We start from the raw sequence: 24,505 nt of genomic DNA on the forward strand, positions 1-24,505 counted from the left end.
ATCCAAATCAGGCTCTGTGCTGACAGCAGCAAGCCTGATGTGGTGCTCGAACTCACAAACCACAAGATCATGACCTGAGCCGAAGTCGGGTGCTCAACTGACAGCCACTCAGGTGCCCCTTAAGTAGATTTCCTTAAATTCTGTTGACTTTAATTAAGTAAGAATATATAATACTTGTTTTTTTTCTGAGATTACACAGAATATTCTGTTTTAGCTTTATGGGATGTAATCAGTTTTGAATTTGTGTTGTTGAAGAACACCTGGTTTGAAAAGAATACTGCATTTAGCTCTTTCAGTACTTATCTGGTGACCTTTGCCAAATGGCTTATCCTCTCCCAATCTTAGTTTCTTAACTATGAAATGAAGGAACTGGATTCTTGTTCAAAGATTGAGCCAGCTGTGGCTCACTGACCCAAATCCAGCTCCTCTCCTGTGTGTATGAATAAAACTTTATTAGAACACAGCCACTATCATTTGTTTATTTATTATGTGTAGTTGCTTTGGACCCAACAGCAGTTCAGTAGTCTGTAACAGAGATCATATGGCTTACAAAGACAAAAGAGTCACCATTTGACCCTTTACATAAAGAATGTGTAGACTCCTGCTCTAGGTGATCTATAAAGTTTCTTTTAATGATAATTATGAGATTCTGACTTAATGTCAGTTAGCTTTGATGTACCCTTCTTATAATTTAAAACCTTACAGAAATTGAAAATCTTACCGTATTAAAAACCTATGCCTTTGGAATAGATACTGGTCTCTAAAAAAGTTTTTGTATCTATTAGTGTAATTATAATAAAGACTATATAGTGTTCTCAAAAGGTGCTCTTTGTTAGTTCTTGTGAATATGGAATGGGATTGCTTGTGTTAATTTGTGTTAAATTTATTGATTACCATTATGTCCTCAAAAGTTTGAAGTATTTTTTTGAAGGAAATGTAAGTTGTGTCTAAATGAAGCTCACAGTCTATTTCACAAGGGAGATTGAAAGTTTATCATAAATAAAACTATTCTCAGTCATAGACTTCCACTGTTAACGTCTAAGTAAAAGATTGGAAGCAGTTGAATGAGTTTGCATTTCTCAAGGAGGGCTGAAGATTAATTCTTAAGGAACATTCCATTTTTTAACATTTAAATTTACACTGTAACTTTAGTTAACATTTAATTATGCATAAAAAGTTCTGTTTAGGAAACTGAGTCCCTGGCAAAATTGAAGGGTATATGCAAAAAATGTTAGAAAGAAGAGTTTTTAAGTGTTTATTATATACAGTAAGATTCACTCTTTATGGTGAATTTTTTGAGTTTTGACAAATGGGCACAATTTATAATCACCAGCAGAATCAATATACCCCCCAAAATTCTTTCATGCTGCTCTTTGTATTTAACCAGAGTGAAGCACTTTTTTTTTTTTTAAGTTTATTCATTTATTTTGAGAGGGAGAGAAAGAGAGAAAATGAGGAAGCAGAGGAAGGGCAGAGAGAGAGGGAGAGAGGAACCCAAGCAGGCTCCATGCAGGCAGCGCAGAGCCTGATTCACGGCTCCAACTCACTAACAGTGAGATCATGACTTGAGGTGAAATCAAGAGTCAGATGCTTAACCGACTGAGCCACCCAGGTGCCCCATGAATGAAGGGCTTTTTTAATGTATACTCTTTATTACTTCATAATCCAATATTGAATAATATAATTTTTGAGGTTGGTAGTTCCAAACTTAACTTTTTGTAAAGAGTTAAGAAGCCACATAGTATTTAGAGATAATTGTGGTCTTTTAAATCAGATGAAAGCTTCCACTCTTTAAGTCAGAAAATTAAGCATAATGAATAGGTTAACAGCAAAATCCTGATAACTCTGGTTTCCTTTCTACTTTGAAAATAAGAAATAGACTGTAAACTAGTGTCTTTTCCCTTTTTCAGATACCAATATATTTTTCTCTAGAATGTTCCAGATTAGAAGATTTTACTCTATTACCTTAAGTGTAGTGACTCATGCTTACATGAATACCTTGTGGTCAAAGATGGTAAATGAAATTTCCAAGTCATACATGTGTTCCCTGGCTTCTCTTCTGTACAGTTCTGTGATAGCAATTGAAGTGTAATACTAAATGGAAGATAGTGAAACTAACAAAATTGTTTCCCAAAGTTCTTTAATTGACTTGGGTTGATAAATAAGTACATAGTCCATTTCTGTGATTCATTATTCATTTTCTTAATTACTATATTATTGTAGAACTCTTTTCTTGTTCAAGGATATAAATTTTCGCAATCATTATGCCTATACTCAGCATTTAGAATATTTTTTTCTGATTTTAATTTAAAAGAGGCACCTCCCCCTACCCCCGTTTGTCCTTATCCTTTGACTTTATTTTCATCAGTTCTTTTTCTATTCACTTTACTCATGTATTCTCTATGGCCACTTTCTAGAACTTGGAAATCATACATCCTACTCTTGGGATTTTCTTTCTCTTGTTATCTTCTATATTTTCAACTTTACTGTCTTTACTTCTTCTTTTCTCATTTAAGCATGTTCAGATCTTTTCCACTTAAAAATCAAAGTACTGCCCTCTTCTGACCCTATACCTTCAGCACTTTTCCACCCAATCACTCACTTTCTTTGCATTTCTGCTTTATGCAGCAGTATCAGCGAGGTATCTCCCAGATGCTTGTGATACATCAGTGAACAAAGCGGACTTTTTGAATGTGTAGCTACTTTAAATTGGCAGGATCTCCCTTTTCCCACTCGCACCTCTTCTCCTGCAGTCTGTGTGGACATTCTTCCCTGCACTCTCCTTGCCTGAAACAGCCTTCTTGTTTGCTATATCCAGCGGTTCCTTCTGGTTCCATCTGCATTCTTTCATATGACTTCTCAGGTAGCATTTGTCTTTAACACCATCTTTGCTGAGTTTCTGTGATAACAGACTTTCCTGCATTCTTTCCTGCCTCTTTTCTTTTTCAGTCTTCTTTACAGGATCCTCTTCTCTCCCCACCTTTCAGATATCAGTGCCCCAGGCATGCTTCTTTGTGAAATCTTATTTGCTCTTGTTTCTTGGCTTTCATAGAAAAGTGCTCCACAGTTTTTATCTCCTTCTAAGATCTTTTTCTAGAGCCCCAGACTATTACTTCCAGGCAGCCCACAAGACACCTCTAAGATGATTTATAGGGCTTTACACTTGATGTGCCTAAAGCTCAGTTCATCATTCGTTGTCCTGTTCCTCAAGGCTATTCCTACCCCAGAGTGTACTGTCTCAGTGAATGAATGAGCTCAATGTCCACTCAGTTCTCCATTCAGGATCTCTCCTGCTTCCTTGAGAACCAATCACCAAAGCTTGTTTGCTCCCTTTCTTTAAAAAAAACAAAAAAACTATATATCTATGTCTTTCTATATCCCCTTGCATATCCTCTTGTTGGAATTCTGCTTTGATCCCCTAGTTAAAGCTCCATTGTCCATGAAATGTATTCTCATGGACCTCACTTTCTTCGATGTGCCACACTTTGTTCTTTACTATAATTGTATACATACTCCTTTCCCTGGGGCTCTAAGCTCTGTGTGGCCAAGACAACTCTGTCCTTTGCTCACTAGTGAGTCTTTAGCACACAGCACAGCAGTTTAGTGAATGGATTGCTACGTAGTTCTATTAGTTTTATTTCACCTCTAAATCTGTGATTCTTTCACCTTTTAGAATTAGAACTCCTTTATGGGAGAATTTGTAAGAAAGCAGTGTACTTTTGGGAAAATGCATGTATAGGTAGACAAAATTGTGCATACTTTCTCAAGGGATTAACAGATCATTTGGAGGCCCAGCTATGGACGTAGCTTGAGGATTGGTGCTAACATCCAAGGGAGACTTCTATGATTTACAAAACTGCCAGGCAGTTGTTTGCTTGTTTTTTAATAGGTAAAGTTGGCAAATATGTTAGATCTACGTTTATGTTTGGTTGAAGCCTTGAATAGAAATGGGGCCACTTCAAGTTATGTTTTTCTTATAGTTAGGAGTTAGTTTTTATCAGTACATTTCAAAATGAAAATTTTGCACAATCCTATTGACCACATATTAAATTTATACACTAGATTTTGAGAGAACTCTTCCTGAGAATGTGTAAACTTTAGAAACTACATTATCAGATATGATTCCCATATGGTACATATTTCAAGATTTTTTCTTATTTATAATATTTACATTGTGTTCAGCTAATGGTTGGTTTCTCTACATCTTTTAAATTTTATTGTCTCCTTTCTCTCATTTTGTCACAAATGAGCATAGATCTTGCTTTCTAAAAACAATCTAATTGTGATTCTCATTCATTTTTCTCTTGGGCTGCTTACCCAGGGGAATATTCTGGTGTGTATGCTTTTAAATACTTTAATATTACTGCTTTTTAAGCTAGGTGTTCTTGGCTGCTATCCTCATGTAATGCTTTCTCATCATTTTTTTCTGCTCAACTATTTTTTTTTTTTTTTGCCTCCCATATATTTTCAGCTTTTATGCTTATCTCCCTACATGCTTGAGAGTTTATAGCAAACACAGTCATTACATAAGCTTTTTTCAACCAATCTAAACCCTATTTCTTCTGACTGTAAAGCTTTATTGGAAGTTAACATTAGTGTTTAAAGCACATATTTCAGCAGTATCTTGCCAAAATTCATTTTGGAATTGGAATCTGGAAACTTTTTTAGTTTGTCTTTATTTTCACTTTTTGAAGAATATATAGATGATTAAATAAGCTACTGTTTCTGATATTTAATTCTTCATGGTAGAAGTACCCTGATCTTTGAGAGTATTTGAGATAATTATAATAGACAAAATATGAGTTCCGTATATGTAAGCATTGAATTTTTAGCATTCCTAAGTTGGTTTTGTTTTAAATAATCTTTAAGCCATTAGAAATACTACCCTTAAAAAAATTATTTAAAGAAAAAACAATTCCTTTTCCTTATGTAGTTTTCTTTAGAAAAATTTCTTTAGGATATTTCCCTTCTGTTTTGCTGGGTTGTGTGAATATTACTTCTTCTGCCGAATGTGTATTTTCCAGCATTAGCTGGGTTAAGTGAGTGATGGGTCTTTTGTTTTGCTTTGTTTTGCTTTTTTGATTTGGTAACTTTTTGAGATACATTCCCTAGTGTGTTGTTTTATTTCTTCAGTTTCTTATAATTAGCAAATTAAATAACTTTCTTCTCCCTAAAGATCATTGCATTGGATCTTGCATTGAATGCTCTATCTGCCGACCTTACAGTCCTCGTTAAATTATTAAACAGGATTCTGTAAAGTAATAACTGAACATTATCATTTCAGAGGTGGCACTTGGAGGGAAACTTTATATTATTGATGTGGGGTTTTCATTCTAATCCATTTTCATTGTGTAAAAGAATTGGTAAAACATATCAAAGAGCATCCTTATAAATGAAGGAAATCATCTTAATTTCTGTCTTTTGCACATCATTATGCATTAAATCATAACACTGTGATTCCAGATGTATTTCATATCATGCATAAAACTTTACAGATTAATAATCTTTTTTCATGCTGTTTCTTACATAAAACATTTCTTGTTCTTTGTTTTTGCTTTACATGGAATGCATGGGCTTTAAGACCATAATTTCTTTGGTAAGGTTTCATCTGCATTGGGGTTCTGTCTTTCTTTGGCCTTGTTTCTGCCAGTTCTCTCTTAGTAAGACCTAATTTTTAGGCAAAAAGCCTACAATATCAGCAGTGATTTGGAAATGATTTTTGATCTGTATTAATGCTTACTCTTTTTTTTTCTCTAAGTACTGCTACTTTTTAGAATATTTGGCAGAAAAGTCTTAATCATTTTGAAATACTATCTATGAGAAACAAAATATAGACTAACAGTTATAAAGAATTGGCTAACAAAATCTTTAGCTTTGTTTTATGATCGATAATTATGATTTTATAACCTACACAAGTAGATATATCAAATAAAATTATAGACAAAATAAGGTTACTAAAGGACAGGTAAAATTTATAAATTAAAATTTGAGCCTATAGTTTACTATAATACAAGTTTATGTAATTTTTGATAATGTGTTTTGAGAGTTCTTATTTTATTGTTTTGGTAGGAATGGGTCGTGAAGTTGAGAATCTTATATTAGAAAATACACAACTGTTGGAAACCAAGTAAGTATATATCCAAAATTTTAACAAGGAGCACAAGATACTGAATTTTCTCATCTGAGTCAGTGACCCTTGTTCAAATTAACACCGCATGCAACTGCAGGCTCGCTACCCTATCTCGTTCCCCTTCTGAAATGGTTGATGGGACTTACTTTCACTGATGGATATGTTTTGTTTGCTCTGGTTTTTGCAGAAATATTTTTCATCTCCTTTCCATTCTGCAAGTGTGCATGCCTTTCTCTCAACCTTCTGCATATGTCCTATGCTTTTTTTGCTCCTTCCTCTGGAATGCCTATTTTCTTACCTTTTTCCTCTGGGGTGTCTTTATTTCTGCATACATGTTTCGATGTATACCCAGGCCACCTTTCCAGAGCTCTCCTCCATAATTGGAGGTTTTCAGGTATAATTTTGGGGGTCTTAGGCCCTCAGACATATTGGGCTCAGGCAGGTTCTGAGTCATGTGGCAAAGCAGACCGTGGCCCTTTGTTAATTTGCTATGTCAGAGCATCTTTGGGACACCCAGGTATATCCAAAATAGAATGCAGTTAGAGGCACTATACCTACCTGTATCCAAAAGATCTATATGTTAGATTTTCTTCCAGTTTTTTTTTCTTTAGACTTTTTTCCCTCATCAATTATTAAAGGTAAATTCAAGGATAAACCTTACTTTATTGATTAGGTAATATTTTTTTTCAGAACTTAACAACAGTACACGTATGGATGATGCCGTTTTGTAAAAATTTAATCTTAGTTAATTCTGTCATTTTCATTAGTTGGTGATCTGCCTTGCTTTATCCGTGTATTCTTCAATAAGTGAGAAGAGTAAAAACTTAGATGGTTGCTCTGTGTTTTTTAATCTTTATTTACAAATGGCACCACATGGAATATCTCTTAAGTATTCAATTATTCAGCTTTGGTTGTATAATTACTTGAGTCTGTAAGAGAATGAGCTGAAAGACAGAAAGAGTATTTATTTGTAATGATACACTCGAAATACGTGTTTCTTAGAAATGCTCTGAATGTAGTGAAGAATGATTTGATAGCAAAGGTGGATGAGCTGACCTGTGAGAAAGATGTGCTACAAGGGGAGCTGGAGGCTGTGAAACAGGCCAAACTGAAGCTGGAGGAAAAGAACAAGGAGCTGGAGGAAGAGCTTAGGAAGTAAGTTTTCTCTGGAATCTTCTGAACCCACCTGTCTTTGCTGGTGTACCACAGAGGGGCCCAGGCGTCACCCCGAGACGGGTACCAGCTGCCTGGGAAAAGGCCACTGTGCCGTGAGCCTGCGCCTCCTCTCACCCCGTGATACCACGATCACATTCTGGGTCTGTCATGATGTGAAAAAAAGTTAGTAGAACCATTCTAAAATTTGCTAGTAAGGAAATTAGCAATAGTCATTATTTTCCTTCACCCCGCTTTCTTCGACACCGGTTTTTTCCCTGAGAACAGTGCTACATCAGTGTTTGCCCTAAGTGAAAGCAGCTAAATACTCTGGAAAGAGACAGATAATCACTTAGTGTTGATTAACATTTGTGACCTACTCTTTTATTCCTTGAAAAGATGAGTGCAACTCAAATAACATGTTCCGTTTTTCCCCTAGAGCTCGCGCAGAAGCTGAAGATGCACGACAAAAAGCAAAAGACGATGATGATGTAGGTTTACAATCTTGGACTGTTTTTCTTACCACATTTTGGTATTTCGAGAAAATCTTGTTAATCTTTAGATATAGCATTATAAAAAGAAAGTCGGGGGGCATCTGGGTGGCTCAGTAGGTTAAGCGCCCGACTCAGTTCAGCTCAGGTCATGATCTCACAGTTTGTCAGATCGAGCCCCCCATCTGGCTTAGCGCTGACAGCATGAAGCCTGCTTGGGATCTTCCCTCTCCCTCTCTCTCTGCCCCTCCCCTGCTGGCTTGTACCTGCGTGTGCATGCTCTCTCTCAAAATAAATAAAAGTAAACTTAAAAAGAAAAGAGATGGTCTGTTTGTGGTCTTGAATAGGATAGCTCGTGTTCCCACGTGGTATCCAGGTGCTGAGCTTTCTGGCGACCTGTGGTGTGCTTATTTTTTCTTGTGGCTCTGTGCCTTGACCTGCATTTGCATGTTCAAGCTCAAGGACCAGTTGAAACATTTTGGGATTTATTATTGTTTGTTTTGTCTCAAATTTTGAATTTGAAATATGAAAGCTTAATAATAAAAGTTGTTTAATAGTATTAAACAAAAAGATGAGCTCTAGAACTTTAATAGGAGTCAATCAGCTTATATTGTTTCCAACATATGCAAATTCAAAAGACTGAATATGAGTTTCTTGCCAGTATAATTAGCATACTAGTAATTCTTCTGGCTTCTAGATTATTATTCCTATAACAGGTGTCTGCTGGTCAAGCATCAGCCTTGAGATATGTGGGTGCCCCATAGAAGATGCTTAATTGATGCCCCTTTAGTCTCACTTTTTGTTTATAAACTCTTTTTTCTTTTTTTTTCTTTTCTGAGAGACAGAGAGGGGCAGAGGGAAAGGGAGAGAGAATCTTAAGCAGTCCCCATGCCCAGTGCAAAGCCCGATGCGGGGCTTTTCTCACAACCCCATGAGATCATGACCTGAGCCAAAACCAAGAGTTGGACACTTAACCAACTGAACTACACAGGTGCCCCTAATATGTAATACTTGATACATACCAAAAATATACATAACACATGTAAGTTACGAAACATAATAAATTAACATAAGGACCCCACCGCCTAACCTAAGAACTAGAACATTATCAAACAGTGAAGATACCCTGTGCTCCCCCCTTCCAGAGGAGACGACTGTCCTATATTTATCATTTTCTTACCTTTGGAAAAAAAAAAAAGAATTTTATCAGGGCACCTTCCTGGCTCAGTCAGTAGAGTGTGTGATTCTTGATCTCAGGGTCATGAATTCAAGCCCCATGTTGGGCGTAGTAGAACTAACATAAAAATATATTTAAAAAAAATTTTTTTATCATATCATACATATATGTATCACTACAAAATATGGTTCAATTTTCATTTTTTTTTATTTTTTATTTCATAGTTGAAGATTTACTTGTTATTTATTTTGAGAGAGAGAGTGTGTGCACGAACACAGGGGAAGAGCAGGGCGGGGGTGGGTGGGTAGAGAATCCCAAGCAGGTTCCTTGCTGTCAGAGTGGGGCTTGAGCTCACAAACCATGAAATCATGACCTGAGCCGAAACCAAGAGTCAGATGGCTAACCGAATGAGCCACCCAGGTGCCCTAAGATTTACTTCTTTTGCTCAGTATTATGTTTTTGAGATCACTTGTGTTACCGTATAATGCTGTAAGTTTTGCATGTTCACTGCTTTATATATATCCCATTGTATGAATATATTACAATTTAAGTATCTGCTTTCCTATTAATGTACATTTAGGTGATTTTCAGCTTTTTACAACACCACAAACAATGTTGTTGTGAACAGTCTAGTACAAGTCTTCTGCGAGGGTAGATAACCTTGTAGTGTGGTTACCATGTTGCAGATTCGAAGTCCTTTCATCATCTGCTGTTTGACTTCTGTTTAAAGGAGAGGACAAAGTAGGAGACTCCTGAGTGCTAAGCTCAGCCTCTTTCTTAACTTTTCCACCATTTCCGTTTTGATCCCCAATGTGTATACTCTGCTCAGCAAAACAGAAACCCTGCAGTTAAACCAACTTTCCTCCCCAGAAGAGCATTTAGGAATTACAGTAGAAGGAAGTTGACTTGAGCATGCCTTCTTGGGTCTTAACCACAGTCACATCCTTTCCTCTCTTTAAGAAGAATTCTAGTTAATACATTTGTTGTATTTCTGTTGGTGCTTTAGTGACTCTTAGAGTTGGGCACCTCGGTAATCTAACTAGGCTGTACACTTACTGTCTGTGCTAGCCTTGGATATGTATATGATGGGTAGTCTGAGGTAAACGAACCCCTTTCAGAACTAAATTGTAAAAATTGCTGAATAATTAGCATTTGTTGTAGAACATCAACTGAAAATAATGTTATTAGAGGAACATTTCCAGGCGAGCTTGTTAAGTCTATATAGATATATTTTGTTAATCTTTTTTGGTTGTAGTTCAAAATCTACACTGTTCTTTGTATTTTCCTTACGGTATATTCCAATATCTCTATTTTCAGAAATTAAATTGTATACCTTTCTTCATCATAGGTAATTATTTAAATCTCTCTATTGATTTTATTTTTAGAAGATTATTTCTCTTTAAATGATCCAGTAGATTAGAAATTAAGAAATGTTTCAAAGCTTTAAGTTTAACATAACACCAAAACAGACATAGGCTCCCAGAGTGATCGGCAGTGTTCTTTTCGTTACAGAGTGATATTCCCACAGCCCAGAGGAAGCGGTTTACTAGAGTAGAAATGGCCCGTGTTCTAATGGAGAGAAACCAGTATAAAGAGAGATTGATGGAGCTTCAGGAAGCTGTTCGATGGACAGAGATGATTCGGTGAGAAGTGCCTCTTGGTGTTTTTCTAGTATTGTTTCCTAGGTTTGAACATTCCTTCACTCAGAACTAGAGTCTTGCCTTGGGGATCCAAACCTCTTACTCTGTTTACTAGGAGATACCTTTTTTTTTTTTAATTAACTTGGATTTTTACCGAAGTTTACTTATTTTGAGAGAGAGAGAGAGAGAGATCGTGCAGCCACAAGTGCACAAACGTGGGAGGGAGAGAGAGAGAGAAAGAGAGAGGATCCCAAGCAGGGTCCCACGCTGTCAGATCATGACCTGAGCCAAAACCAAGATGCTTAACCTACTGCGCCACCCAGGCACCCCACTAGGAGATACTTTCTAAAGTAACACTAGGAATTAGGAACAGAATGTGATCAAAGTGGGTGCCTTTTGAGCAAAGGGCCCTTGGCAAATGTTCCTATGACCTCTAAAAGGTAATTGTTATTACTTATGAATGATGGTCATTTTTCAAAAGAATATAGAAATTGACAACCACTTTTGCAATAATGTCAGGAAAAGATAAAAATTTCTTGTGCCAAACAAGAAACTAAGTCATTTTTCTCAGTGTCTTTCTGTAAAAATACTCTTGTCTGGTTTTCCCTCCTTTCTGACTATTCATGCAAAATGTACCTTCTGTTGACATCTTTGTTGGTTGGATCTTAGATCACACCTAGTGCTGCCATCTTATGGTCATACTTAGTAACAGTGTTCCTTACTTAAAATTTTTTTTTTTTTTTTTAACATTTATTCATTTTTGAGAAACCGACAGAGTGCAAGCAGGGGAGAGGCAGAGAGAAGGAGAACACAGAATCCAAAGCAGGTTTCAGGCTCCAAACTGTCAGCACAGAACCTGATGCGGGGCTCAAACTCTCGAGCTGTGAGATCGTGACCTGAGCCGAAGTTGGACACTTAACCAACTAAGCCACTCAGGCACTCCGCCCATATTTTTGTGTTTAGATTCCCATGTCAGATTTACCAATAACAGTACATATACACCAATACATCATATTAAAGCATATTTTTTAACCTCCAACTTTTACTTGTTTGTGATTACATTATTTAACAGTTTATACATCTTTTACCAATGTTGTACTAGAATGAAAGTACTTTGTATAGCACATTGACAATTTGCTAAAATTGTAATTGCATATAGCTGCTAACAAGGAAGGAGATCAGAATTTGATCTTCATTAATTGGTCAAAGAAATTGATGTACTAAGAAGCTTGTTCTTAACTCTCACATTTAATGGATATTAAATAAATAATGGATAAATATTTTAAAAATTGAGGTATATAGACAGGTTCTACTTTTCATGGCTATTTTTTTTTCATTTTTTTAAATGTTTATTTATTTTTGACACAGAGAGAGAGGGAGAGGCAGAGTGCAAGTGGGGAGGGGCAGACACACACACACACACACACACACACACACAGAATCAGAAGCAGGCTCCAGGCTCTGAGCTGTCAGCACAGAGCCCAACATGGGGCTCGAACCCACGAACTGTGAGATCATGACCTGAGCCGAAGTCGGACACTTAACCAACTGAGCCACCCAGGCGCCCCATCATTGCTATTTTTAATTCTAACAGCCATGTGGTGTTCCACAAAAGAAATGGTAGCTCACTTTTAACTTTTTCATTGAATTAAAAGATGTTTTAAATTCAGTCCTTTAAAAAACCGTGAAAACTGAACTCTGATAGTGAAAGCGGAATCCTTACCACCTTACTAAATTGGTATGGAGTGCCAAATTTCTGAAATTTTCTTGAACTACCAGTTTATCCCCATCTCTGGTGATCTTTTCAGTAATGGGAAAGTTTTAGTCCTGTGAAAAATGACACATCAGAACAGTAAAGTTACAGGTTATTTTATGAGAACTTAGAGCATGAGATGATAGAGACCTTTATGTAAAGATAAGGGTTTAGGATTTATAAGACAGTATTTTGACATAAGGGAGAATTGGAGGATATCTCTTCAATAAAAAATTTTAAATATTAACATTCAGGCATGTTAGCTGCCTGTTTAGCACAGATAACAGTCTTGTCACTGTTAGCAGACTGGACTCTTGATGAAGGGATGGTGTTTTATTTATCTTAGTTGTATTAGCCTTTACAGGTTGACTGACAGTTGATAGGTCAAAGCAACTACTTACTGAATTTAATTGCTGATTCTCCTTTGTGTATTTCATGAACTTCTTGGGTCCTCTGTTCTTCAGATAGAAAGCTAGAACACCTAACTGATAAAACATTTTTTCTTTCTTTGTTTTTCTTTTCAAATGTAGTGCATCAAGAGAAAATCCAGCCATGCAGGAAAAAAAAAGGTCAAGCATTTGGCAGTTGTAAGTAACTAAAAACAAATAAAGATATCAGAGAGCACTTTGAAACAAGAAGATTACAGTCAGAATTTTTTTAACTGTGATTTTATGTCTTCTTTCTTTTTAAAATTTGGAGTATATGGCTAAACTGTACTTCTTCTTTTTAATATGTAGCATGCCAGCTCGGTAAGGCTATTCTTGAGGACAAAACATATGCTATCGTAAGCTGCATCATGTTGGTTGTGCATTTGGTGGAATCTTCTGCTAAATTAAATAAAAACTATGGAAATTATTCATAGAGTTGATAATTACCTGGATCCTCAGTGAATAAGTTAACGTGGATTCGCTGGTTCTGTGATTGTTATGGAACTTGACAAAGTAAAGCTTAGAAATTTAGTGTCTGTAGGTTTGAGAAGTGTGTATATTTGTGTGTTTTGGACTTGAATTATGTTCCTGCCAGAAGTACTGTGCATTTACTATGCTTAAAACATCCATTTTTTGGTGAATCTGCTGTTTATTGGAAGTATTCATTCTTTTCAGTGGATGTGAAGGTAGATCTATGATTTGAGCTTAATAGAAATATGTATAAGATGTTAAAATGGCAATATGTGTTCCAGTGCTTTCTTACTATTTTTAGAATTGGCAAACTAAGCTTCTGTTCAAATCTTGCAGCCATAACCTTGCTATTTAACCACTACTCACCAAGTAGGAGCTAGGAACCATCTTACTTTATTTCTTTATTACAGGAAGTTCCCTGTACTTAAGACTTTCTTCCTTTCATTATGTGAATTGCTAATTGAAGAACAAGGGTCTGCCATTTTAAGCAATAGTTTCTCTTTACTGAATGTGAGTTTGGCTGTGAGTGAGTTAATTGCTAAGTAGTATATGACTACAAAAATCTTTCTGCCAGTTTCTAACTCATTGCCTTGTAAAAAGCATTCTAACTTGTGGAAAGTTATGGATTGTTTCTCACAGTGCATATAATAAGGCTCTTACTGTCTCTCACTCACTCTCTCTCACTCTCACTTTTTTCTTTAGTTTCAGCCGACTTTTTAGCTCCTCAAGTAATACTGCTAAGAAACCTGAACCACCTGTTAATTTGAAGTACAATGCACCCACCTCTCATGTTACTCCTTCTGTCAAGAAAAGAAGCAGCACCTTATCTCAGCTCCCTGGGGATAAGTCCAAAGCCTTTGATTTCCTTAGCGAAGAGTAAGTATTTTCCAGACTTGTGCTTATGCTCTAAAAATAAGTTAACAGTTAAGAATATTCTTGCCGCTTATCAGATCAGCTATAAGGTTCACAATAAGTCTATAAAGAAACCATTTTTGTAATGTGGCTGCGTACCTTTAAGTAAATTACTTGTAGTCAATATCTTTTATGAAAATTGCATGTCAGGGCTTTCATAAACAGAGAATTGCTTGAAAATGTCTCCTTGTTGCTGGTATAACAACACTGACAAATATCAGTAGAGTTAAAGGCCTATATGAGCCTATATCCTGGATGTTTGAACATTTCCTTTGGTGTCACAAGTAGCTGAATTTCTCTCCTGACTCTACTACTCCTTAGGTCCGTGACCTTGGACAAGCTAACCTCTCCGAGCCCCAGTGTCCCTGCCTGTAAAATGAGTATGATAACCTGGCTCAGGGACACTAGGGTTAAATTATATATAAAGTGTCTGGCACACAGATTGGTTAACTACTACCTACACAGCAAATCACCTCACAAAAATTTAAATAGCCCAAAGAAAGACCAACTGTTTTCAGGGTAGTTTTCTTTGTTATTTTACTCCATCATTCACAAGCTTATCCAGTCAGTTTGCACTTTTGTCTTCGGAAACAAATTAACGGGGCCCAGAAATGAACCTTTTATTATCTTCCTAAGACCATATTGATTTATTGATCTTCAGTCACTTCTAGTACATTCCCAGGCATTAGAAAATTCTCAGTAAATGTTTGTTGAATGAACAAAAAAGGGAGGAACTAAAGATATTTAAGAATTTTTCCCTTTCATATGGCCAAAATCTGAAACCTGATAGAAATCTGATGGCTGATGTTTAAACATAATAAAACAGACTGCTTGCTAATCTGTTAAAGCTTGAACGCTGTACCCCCCGCAAAACTTTAAAAAGACCAGCTTTAGGATAATACTTCTTAAGGCAGAAGTCTGAAGTAAACTCTTCTGAAATTATGTAATTTTTTGGTTGTTATTTTTGCTCTCTTAGTGGGAAGGGGGAGAGATGCTGTTGTTATTATATCCCCTTAATTAAAAAGGGATATCTCTTTTCCTTTTAGAACTGAAGCTAGTTTAGCCTCACGCAGAGAACAGAAGAGAGAACAGTATCGCCAGGTAAAGGCACATGTCCAGAAGGAAGATGGTAGAGTGCAGGCTTTTGGCTGGAGTCTGCCTCAAAAGTACAAACAGGTAACATGTGAACATGGTAAGAGCCTCTAGTGGAAATGCAAGGGGAGAGGAGTGTCTCTGGGCACGAAGGAATTGAAATACAGGTCTCAAAACCTGCTCATTTCAAGTTCATTGATTTGGCACACATTTAGAGAAGGGTTCAGGGTAGTGGTTCTCAGGCTGTTTTCTGGAGCCCCAGAGCCCAAAAGAAGTGCCTGAGTCGGTGAGGAGGGAGGGAGAGGGTCAACAGGAGGTTTCTCAAGTGTGTGGGACTTGAGGTATCCTGCTGGTTTGTTTCTTGTGTTTTTGTTTTGTTTTGTTTTTGGTGAAGTAGAGTCGACATATAGCATTATATTAGTTTCAGGTATACAACATAATAATTTGATGTTTTTGTATATTTTGCAATGATCACCACAATAAGTCTAGTTAATAGTTAACATCCATCACTGAACGTGGTTTCAGATTTTTTTTCTTGCAGTGAGAACTTTAAAGATTCCTCTCTTAGCAACTTTAAATGTGCAATACAGTATTATTAATTATAGTTGTCGTGCTGTACATTACATCCCCATGACTTATTTTATAACTGGGAGTTTGCACTTTTTGACCGCCTTTACGAACCACTTCACCTACTTCTCACCCTGCCTCTAGCAACCACCAGTTTATTCTCTGTATTTGAGCTTTGTATGTTTGTTTAAGATTCCACATATGAGTGAGATCATATGGTATTTGTCTTTCTCTGTCTGAATTTATTTCACTTACCATAATGCCCTTAAGTTCCATCCATGTTGTCACGAATGGCAAGATACCATTATGGCTGGATAATATTCCATTGTATTTGTATATCATATTTCCTTTCTATGTTCTTTTATCGATGGACACTTAGGTTGTTTCCATGTCTTGGCTACTGTAAATAATGCTGCGGTGAGCATAGAGATCCATATATCTTTTCAAGTTAATGTTTTTGTTTTCTCCAGATAAATACCCAGAAGTGGAATTGCTGCATTGTATGGTAGTTCTATTTTTAATTTTTTTTGTAAGTAATCTTTGTGCCCAACGCAGGGCTTAAACTCACGACCCCGAGATCAAGAGTCACATACTCTACTGGCTGAGCCAGCCAGGCACCCCTATTTTTAATTTTTTGAGGAACCTCCATCCTATTTTCCACAGTGGGTACACCAATTTACATTCCCACCTACAGAGGCACAAGGGTTCCCCTTTCTCCACATCCTTGCCAACACTTGTTATTTCTTGTCTTTTTGATAATAGCAATTGTGGTGTGAAGTGATATCTCACTGTGGTTTTGATTTGCATTTCCCTGGTGATTAATGATGCTGAGCATCTTTTCATGTACCTGTTAGCTGTCTGTATGTCTTCTTTGGAAAAATGTTTATTCAGATCATCTGCCCATCTTTTAATCCAATTTGGGTGGGGAGCTATTGAGTTTAATGAGTATCCTGCCCTATTTCAGTATTTGAAGATTTCATTTTTTAAAAAAACACATCTATTTTTTAGAAGTTTTAAGAAACCATTGTCATGGAGCCTTTCAGACTATTGATGTAAAACTCAGTTCACTTCTACAGGAACTTGTCTGCTTCCATATTTCCTCCGCTCAAAGACTCAGCACATGTGTACACATGCACACACATACATGCTCCTGAACACACATACGCACGAACATGTTCATGAATTAGTGTATCTCTTAAGAGCTCCCGTAGTATCTTGTTTATTGTTTCTAATTGCCACTTGATGACTTTCTGCTTATTTTTCAAATAAGAATAACAAAATTAACTTGAAGTTGATTTCAAAGAATAAATATGTACTATCAGGGCTTGCTCATGGCTCAGTGGTTCTGCGAATTCACTTTTGATGAGGCTTACCAATGTGTCTTTTTCTCTCCTCTTCCTAATTATTAGGTAACCAATGGCCAAGGGGAAAATAAGATGAAAAATCTACCTGTGCCTGTCTATCTCAGACCCCTAGATGAAAAAGATACATCCATGAAGGTAGATTAATTTTGGAGTTAAAGAAAATATTTCTTAAGCTCTGGGTGGATTTTTCCCCCTAAAACCAAGAAAGCTTAAATTTTACTTCTGTGAGTGAGGTTATTATTTCTTTTATAGTTTTAAACTGGGATACTTGAATATTAAAGACCTGTATTCATGGGGTGCCTGTCTGATTCAGAGCATGAGATTCTTAATCTCAGGGTATTGAGTTCAAGCCCCATGTTGGGGAGTACCCAGTGGGAGTAAGCCCCACTTGAAAGAAAGAAAGAAAGAAAGAAAGAAAGAAAGAAAGAAAGAAAGAAAGAAAGAAAGAAAGAAAGAAAGAAAGAGAGAAAGAGAGAAAGAGAGAAAGAGAGAGAGAGAAAGAAAGAAAGAAAGAAAGAAAGAAAGAAAGAAAGAAAGAAAGAAAAGAAAAGAAGGAAGGAAAAGAAAGGGAAGGGAGGGAGGGAGGAAGGAAGGAAGGAAAGAAAGAAGGGAAAGAGGAAAGGAAAGGAAAAGGAAAGGAAGAAAGAAAGAAGAAGACCTCTATTCCTAATCATTAGATTGTTAAAGAAATGTGAAATATTCTAAACATTTTTAGAGACAAAATAGATGTAATACCTTTTTTTCTTCTTCTTAAACCCAAAAAGCTGTGGTGTGCTGTTGGAGTCAACTTATCAGGTGGGAAGACCAGAGATGGTGGTTCTGTTGTTGGAGCAAGTGTCTTTTACAAAGATGTTGCTGGTTTGGATACAGAAGGCAGTAAACAGCGAAGTGCATCACAGAGTAGTTTAGACAAGTTAGACCAGGAACTTAAGGTAAGCGTGTGCACTAACATCTGACCTCTTCGTTTTTGCTCTTTGGTCCAAAACTGTTTTCTGGACCAGCTTCTAATTGGGATTATTACGTCTTTGCTTATTCCTTGTGCTCTTTTCTAGAGCATATTTTACATACAATAAGCTATATATACACTTGAAAATGGTACAGTTCAAAGAGTTTTGACAAATGTATGCACCCATTTAGGAGCCATCACAGTCAAGAACTAGAACATTTTTATCACTGCTATTTTCTAGTCTACTAATTAATATTGAAAGGTGGTTATATTTTTAATCTTTCAAATAATCTGCAAACTCAAAATAGCATTGGCCTTTACTGTAATAGCACTGACCTATGAAGTATACATACGTATTCTTTTAAACATTCTTTTTTTTTTTTTTTTTTTTTTTTTTACTTTGTATACATAGGAACAACAGAAGGAGTTAAAAAATCAAGAAGAATTATCCAGTCTAGTCTGGATCTGTACCAGCACTCATTCAGCTACAAAAGTAATCATTATTGATGCTATTCAACCAGGCAACATCCTAGACAGTTTTACTGTGTGTAACTCTCATGTTCTCTGTATAGCCAGTGTACCAGGTAAGGGTAAGCCACACCCCTTTCTCCCTACCATCTACATCTTTGTATTGGCAGGAACTGACTTATTTACCGGAGATACGGTCATGCACCACTCTCATGGAGTTTATGTTCTAGTTGGGGAAGACCAAAACTAAACTGGAAACAAATGACTAAACAAGATATTTTCAGTACTATGAAGAAAGTGAAACACGGTAATATGAGAAGATGATTGGTGGGCAGAGAGTAAGAGCCTGTTTAGATTGATTGATAAGAGAAGGATTTCTAAAGTTCTGTATTGAATATTATGTGATGTTTAAACATTGGTTTAAACATGAAACAGGTTGGTGATATGTCTGCACAATGGAATATTACTCAGTCATAAAAGGGAATGAAATTCTGATATGTACTACAACATAGATTAATTTTGGAAACATGCCAAGCAAAATATAACCCAGACACAAAAGGACAAATGTTGTATGATTCCATTTATATAAGGGATCTAGACTAGGCAGACACACAAAGACAGAGATGGATTAGAACTTACCAGGGCTGGGCCAGGAGGGGCTCGGGGAATAGGGAGTTACTGTGTAACGGGTACTGATTTTCTGGGTGGGTGATGGAAGAGGTTTAGACATAGATAGTTGTGGTGCTTGCATAACATTGTGAATGTAATTAATGCCACTGAACTGAACCCTTAAGGACATTAAATTATAAAGTTTTATGTTATATATGTATATCTTACTCCAATAAAATATTTTAATGTCTATATAAAAACAGCTTTCTAAATAAAACTGAAGGGATTTATCTTTATATGGCAAATGCTTAGTTATTAAATGTATCACTAATATCCTAAGACACTGTATACACCTAGGGTGATCAGTTTTTTTTTTTAAATGCTTATTTTTGAGAGAGGGAGTAAGAATGGTTTAGGGGCAGAGAGAGAAGAGAGAGAGAATCTCAAGCAGGCTCTGCACTCACAGTCCTGACGTGGATCTCAGTCTCACAAACTGTGAGATCATGACCTTAGCCGAAATCAAGAGCCAGATGCTTAACTGACTGAGCCTCCCAGACACCCTAGGATGATCAGTTTTTAATAGTGTGGGAAGTCCATATTTTATTTTATCGTTTTTGTTTATTTTAAAGTTTATTTATTTGGAGGGAGGGAGGGACGGAGGGAGAGAGAGAGAGAGAGATAGAGAGAGAGAGAGAAAACAAGAACCAGTGGGTGAGGGGCAGAGAGACAGAGACAGAGAGCCCAAGGCAGGGCTCAGCCCTCAAAATGTGAGATCGTGACCTGAGCCAAAGTTGGATGCTTAACTGACTGAGCCACTGTGGCACCATGGAAGTCCTTCTTTTGTTTTGTTTTATTTTGTTTTGTTTTGTTTTGTTTCGTTTCGTTTCATTTCATTTCGTTTCATTTCATTTCAATTTATTTTATTTTATTTTACTTTATTTTATTTTATTTTATTTTATTTTATTTTATTTTATTTTATTTTTTATTTAAATGTTTATTTTTGGGAGTATGCGCATGAGCAGGGGAGGAGCAGAGAGAGAGGGAGAGAGAATCCCAAACAGGCTGTGCACTGACAGCAGCGAGTATGATGAGGGGCCCAAACTCACGAACCATGAGATCATGACCTGAGCCGACACCAAGAGTCGGACGCTTAACCGACTGGACCACCCAGGCACCCCCAGAAGTCCAGATTTTAAATAGTAATCTTGATAATTAAAAAATTGTTCTTGCTGATTTGTCAGATAATAGATTTCCTTGTTTGAAACCTCATTAGGTGGCTGCTGAGGAGCTCCTGAAGAACAGAAGTGTCACGTTGTGACATTTTCATGTTTACTTGTGCTTGCAGGAATAGAAATACCAATTTTTTAAGCTACTTTCTCATTTTGTGATGGTTAGTTTAAATAAAATTTAAAGTTACCCTCCTGGCAGTGTATTCGAGTAGCTGTTTGTCTCCCCTCCATAACCTCATTTCAAACCTATAGTTGCCTTAATGGAGAAAATGCTACTTACAGGGGTTTACTTAGCTATTAGAAAAAGGTTTATCTCGTTTTTCAGGAGCCAGAGAAACAGACTACCCTGCGGGAGAGGAGCTTTCAGAATCTGGACAGGTAGACAAAGCGTCTCTGTGTGGCAGCGTGACCAGCAACAGCTCAGCAGAGACAGACAGCCTGTTGGGGGGCATCACCGTAGTTGGTTGTTCTACAGAAGGTGTGACAGCAGCCGCCACTTCCCCTAGTACCAATGGTGCTTCTCCAGTGATGGAAAAACCACCAGGTATCTCTCTCCTCCTTACATGTCTTCAGTGTCCGGAGTCTGAGCCTGTCTCACGTGTCTCATTATGGACTCATACTTAATGTAGGTCTTGAAGTGACGAGGATGAAAGAGCTTGAAAGAAGACACTGTGATGACTGTTAAGGATTCTAGTATCTCATGATACAGTGGAGGAGGACGGGGTCGGTGGAGTGGAATTCTACGGGGGTGTTTTGTGTGGGGAAACTATTGGGAGGAAAGCTCAAATTCCGAATGGCTAGCATGTGTTATTTATTTTGTAGAAAAGGAAGCAGAAAATAGTGAGGTTGATGAGAATGTTCCAACGGCAGAAGAAGCTACGGAGGCCACAGAAGGCAATGCAGGGACAGCTGAAGACACCGCGGACGCCTCCCAGCCCGGCGTCTACACAGAGCATGTCTTCACAGACCCCCTGGGGGTTCAAATCCCAGAGGACCTCTCGCCTGTGTATCAGTCAAGGTATATGGATGGGTCGGCAACTCAGGAAACCAGATAAGTGTTTATGTAAAAGGAACCAGAATCCTCTCAAGCAGCCACGGGATTCCCGCTAATGGGATCGTGGCAGACTGTGGTGTCATTATGCGTTCCCAGTGTGTCTGTGTCTCCACTTACCCTTCCGCTGCATTCGCTCTGGATTTCCACTCCCTCCTTGCCCCCCTTCAATGTGTTCTCTATTCTAACAACTTAAAAAAAAAAGTCTTACCTGGTCAAAATCTTCCTGGCCATTTTCTCCTCTCATATGATTTCTTTTCTCATTTCCATTCAAACTGTGATTGTGCCATTTTCCGTCCAGTCCTCCTCTTACTTCAACCCTAGTTATCTACAAAATTGGCAGTTTGGATTTCCCATGTCGGCTTGGATGACTTTTGTAAAGTTTGTTTTCTGGCAAACAGCTCTTCCTTTTTATTTTTTAACTTTTTTTAATGTTTATTTATTATTGGGAGACAGAGAGAGACAGAGCATACGCATGAGAGGGGCAGAGGGAGGAGGAGATACAGAATCCGAAGCAGGCTCCAGGCTTTGAGCTGTCATCGCAGAGCCCGACGCAGGGCTTGAACTCATGGACCGTGAGATCATGACCTGAGCCGAAGTCGGATGCTTAATCAACTGAGCCATCCAGGCGCCCCAAACAGCTCTTCCTTCCTTTAAAGTGTTTGATAATACCGGCCCATTTAGTGAATTCTTTAATTTTATTTTCTGCCTTCTCTAGGCCTTTATAGAAAGCTGATGGGGATACATTTAAATGTGATTCTTTTTACAATTTAATAGTCTTCCTCTTAGCTTATAGAACAGTCAAGGGCCTATTAACATTTGTTAATTTAAGAATAAACTCATCTTTTTAGAATTAGCAGGTATGTTTTGGATTTGATAGCTCAGTTATCTTTTTCTAAAAATATTCTGACAATCCAAAAGAAAGAAGGTCTTGGGAGAGAATGCAAGCATGTTTTAACTTAATACTTTATTTTAGAAAATTCTTTATACTCATTCCTTTGTGTGTGTATATGATTTTTAAACAAACCATCCTTTCCTCTGCTTCCCGCCCCCCCCCCCCCCGCCCCAAGAAAAAACTTATAAAATTCAAAAGAACCGTAAAGGAGAGCCATAATTATAGTCTGGATATTAACTGCTATATTTCATTACTGTGTCTTAACTCCCTTATGTGCACCTTGGTCCTCTCTAGTATGTTAATGTTACTTCTGGTATAACTATTGAAATACTTATTATAAGCACTTAAATTTGGCTTTTCTGGAAGTCTAGTGTTTGATTTTATTTTTTCCAAGTGTTAAACTAAAATATAGAAGTGTTCAGTCTCTGGAAACTAGCTAAGCTTACTGCAATCTTTTGCCTTTCCCCACCTTTCCCAGTAATGACTCAGATGCGTATAAAGATCAGATGTCAGTATTGCCAAATGAACAAGACCTGGTAAGAGAAGAAGCCCAGAAAATGAGTAGCCTTTTACCAACTATGTGGCTTGGAGCTCAGAACGGCTGGTAGGTGCTGGCTCTTTTAATATTGAAGTATCTTTAGTTTTTGACTCTTGCTTTTGGAATCAGAAGATAAGTAAGTAAAATGTGGTACGTCGGCGTACAACGAAATATGCAGAGAACTCAAGTACATGCAGATTTTGCGATGATGTTCCAGCTACCTCATAAACTGGACTTGCGCTGCGTATGAATGGTAAATCATATAGTTCTTTGTCATAGAATGTTCTCTTTATATAATTCTCTTGGAGGAAGAGGTAAATAAAACTTTAAAATCTGGGTGATCCAGAAATAGAAGATCCTGGACAGCACAGAGACAGAATTATTGATGCACAGAAGGTTTATATAGCTAGAGTGTATTCAAGAAGTACCAGTGATTAAATGAATCTTTCTGGCTGGGGGAAGGCCCAGTTCCAAACATAACCACTTGGTAGAGTTACTACAAAAACCAGGACAGATCCCTGTCTCAAAGCCTAGGAGATAACTAACATTACATAGCTTATTCACATTCTAGTGCTGTGCGGAGATTCAGAAAATTGTGCTTTCCTGCAGGTCAAGCAAGGTCACTAGTGCGTCTTTTCCATAGGGGTCTAATACTACAAGATGGAGGGACAGCAAACTTTTCTATGAAGGATCAGATAAGAAATACGTTAGGCTTTGTGGCCATATAATCTCTGTAGCAACTTCTCAACTCCACTGTGGTGGCACAGAAACAGCCATGGCCGTGACCGTGCATAAGTAGATGAGTGTGACTGTGTTTCAGTTACACTTCACGGACACTGAAGGTTGAGTTTCACATGTCTCAGATGTCATAAAATACTCTTTTGATTTTTTTTTCCCAACTGTTTAAAATGTAAAGACCATTTTTATCTTGCACACTGTACTGAGGCAGATGAAGGGCTAGATTTGGCCTGCGGGGCATAGCTTGCCACTCTCTGATGTAATAAACCAGACTGTTATCAGACAGTTATAGTTCCGTGTGGTAGAAAAGTAAGGTAATTTTTTAAAAAGGAGGTTAGCCAAGGATCCTGAAGTATGTTGTAACCTGAAACTAACCGATCATGTGTTATTCTGGTTCTGGCTTTTCATTCTTCTGTGTTTCTGTTTGCTCAAGCAGCTGATTTCTCTGCATTAGACTCTCGCTGTTTGTTATTTCCTAAGATTTTTGTGGTAATTCTTCTTTCCTCCTAAAGGGACTTTGTGGTCATTGTGAGATGTAAGCAGCGACTTGATGTTCTCTGTGCCTTACCAGTCTTGATTTTGATCTTGCAGTCTGTATGTGCACTCTTCTGTAGCCCAGTGGAGAGGATGCCTCCATTCCATTAAACTTAAAGATTCGATTCTCAGTATTGTGTAAGTTTTATTTTAGAAATTCTTCCTTTTACAAATATGTATTTTGATATAAACTATCTTTTAAGCCTATTAAAGCTGACATGTGCTTCACGATTAAGTCAGTATCCAGATTTTTTTTTAAACCCTCTTCATGGAGTCAGAGAAGACGAATGAGATTCAGACTCTTACTAGAAAGTAAAATA

General features: G+C 37.3%; 1 protein-coding gene across 6 annotated transcripts in view; it reads left to right on the forward strand.

Moving 5' to 3' along the window:
- SPAG9 (sperm associated antigen 9) overlaps window positions 1-24,505 on the forward strand; it is a 134,073-nt gene that overhangs the window by 92,754 nt on the left and 16,814 nt on the right. For all 6 annotated transcript variants that reach the window (XM_086686951.1, XM_086686952.1, XM_086686954.1 and 3 more), the window contains 14 exons: window positions 6,070-6,127; window positions 7,133-7,285; window positions 7,722-7,773; window positions 10,463-10,593; window positions 12,874-12,930; window positions 13,945-14,118; window positions 15,201-15,330; window positions 17,223-17,312; window positions 17,942-18,109; window positions 18,536-18,707; window positions 20,755-20,973; window positions 21,252-21,447; window positions 22,854-22,979; window positions 24,243-24,323. In XM_086686951.1, coding sequence (XP_086543077.1) covers window positions 6,070-6,127; window positions 7,133-7,285; window positions 7,722-7,773; window positions 10,463-10,593; window positions 12,874-12,930; window positions 13,945-14,118; window positions 15,201-15,330; window positions 17,223-17,312; window positions 17,942-18,109; window positions 18,536-18,707; window positions 20,755-20,973; window positions 21,252-21,447; window positions 22,854-22,979; window positions 24,243-24,323 — 1,807 coding nt within the window. The remainder of the gene's footprint in view (window positions 1-6,069; window positions 6,128-7,132; window positions 7,286-7,721; window positions 7,774-10,462; window positions 10,594-12,873; window positions 12,931-13,944; window positions 14,119-15,200; window positions 15,331-17,222; window positions 17,313-17,941; window positions 18,110-18,535; window positions 18,708-20,754; window positions 20,974-21,251; window positions 21,448-22,853; window positions 22,980-24,242; window positions 24,324-24,505) is intronic.

Source organism: Puma concolor, chromosome E1, assembly GCF_028749965.1.
Source record: "Puma concolor isolate L17-30 chromosome E1, mPumCon1.1.hap2, whole genome shotgun sequence".
Lineage (NCBI taxonomy): Eukaryota > Metazoa > Chordata > Mammalia > Carnivora > Felidae > Puma > Puma concolor.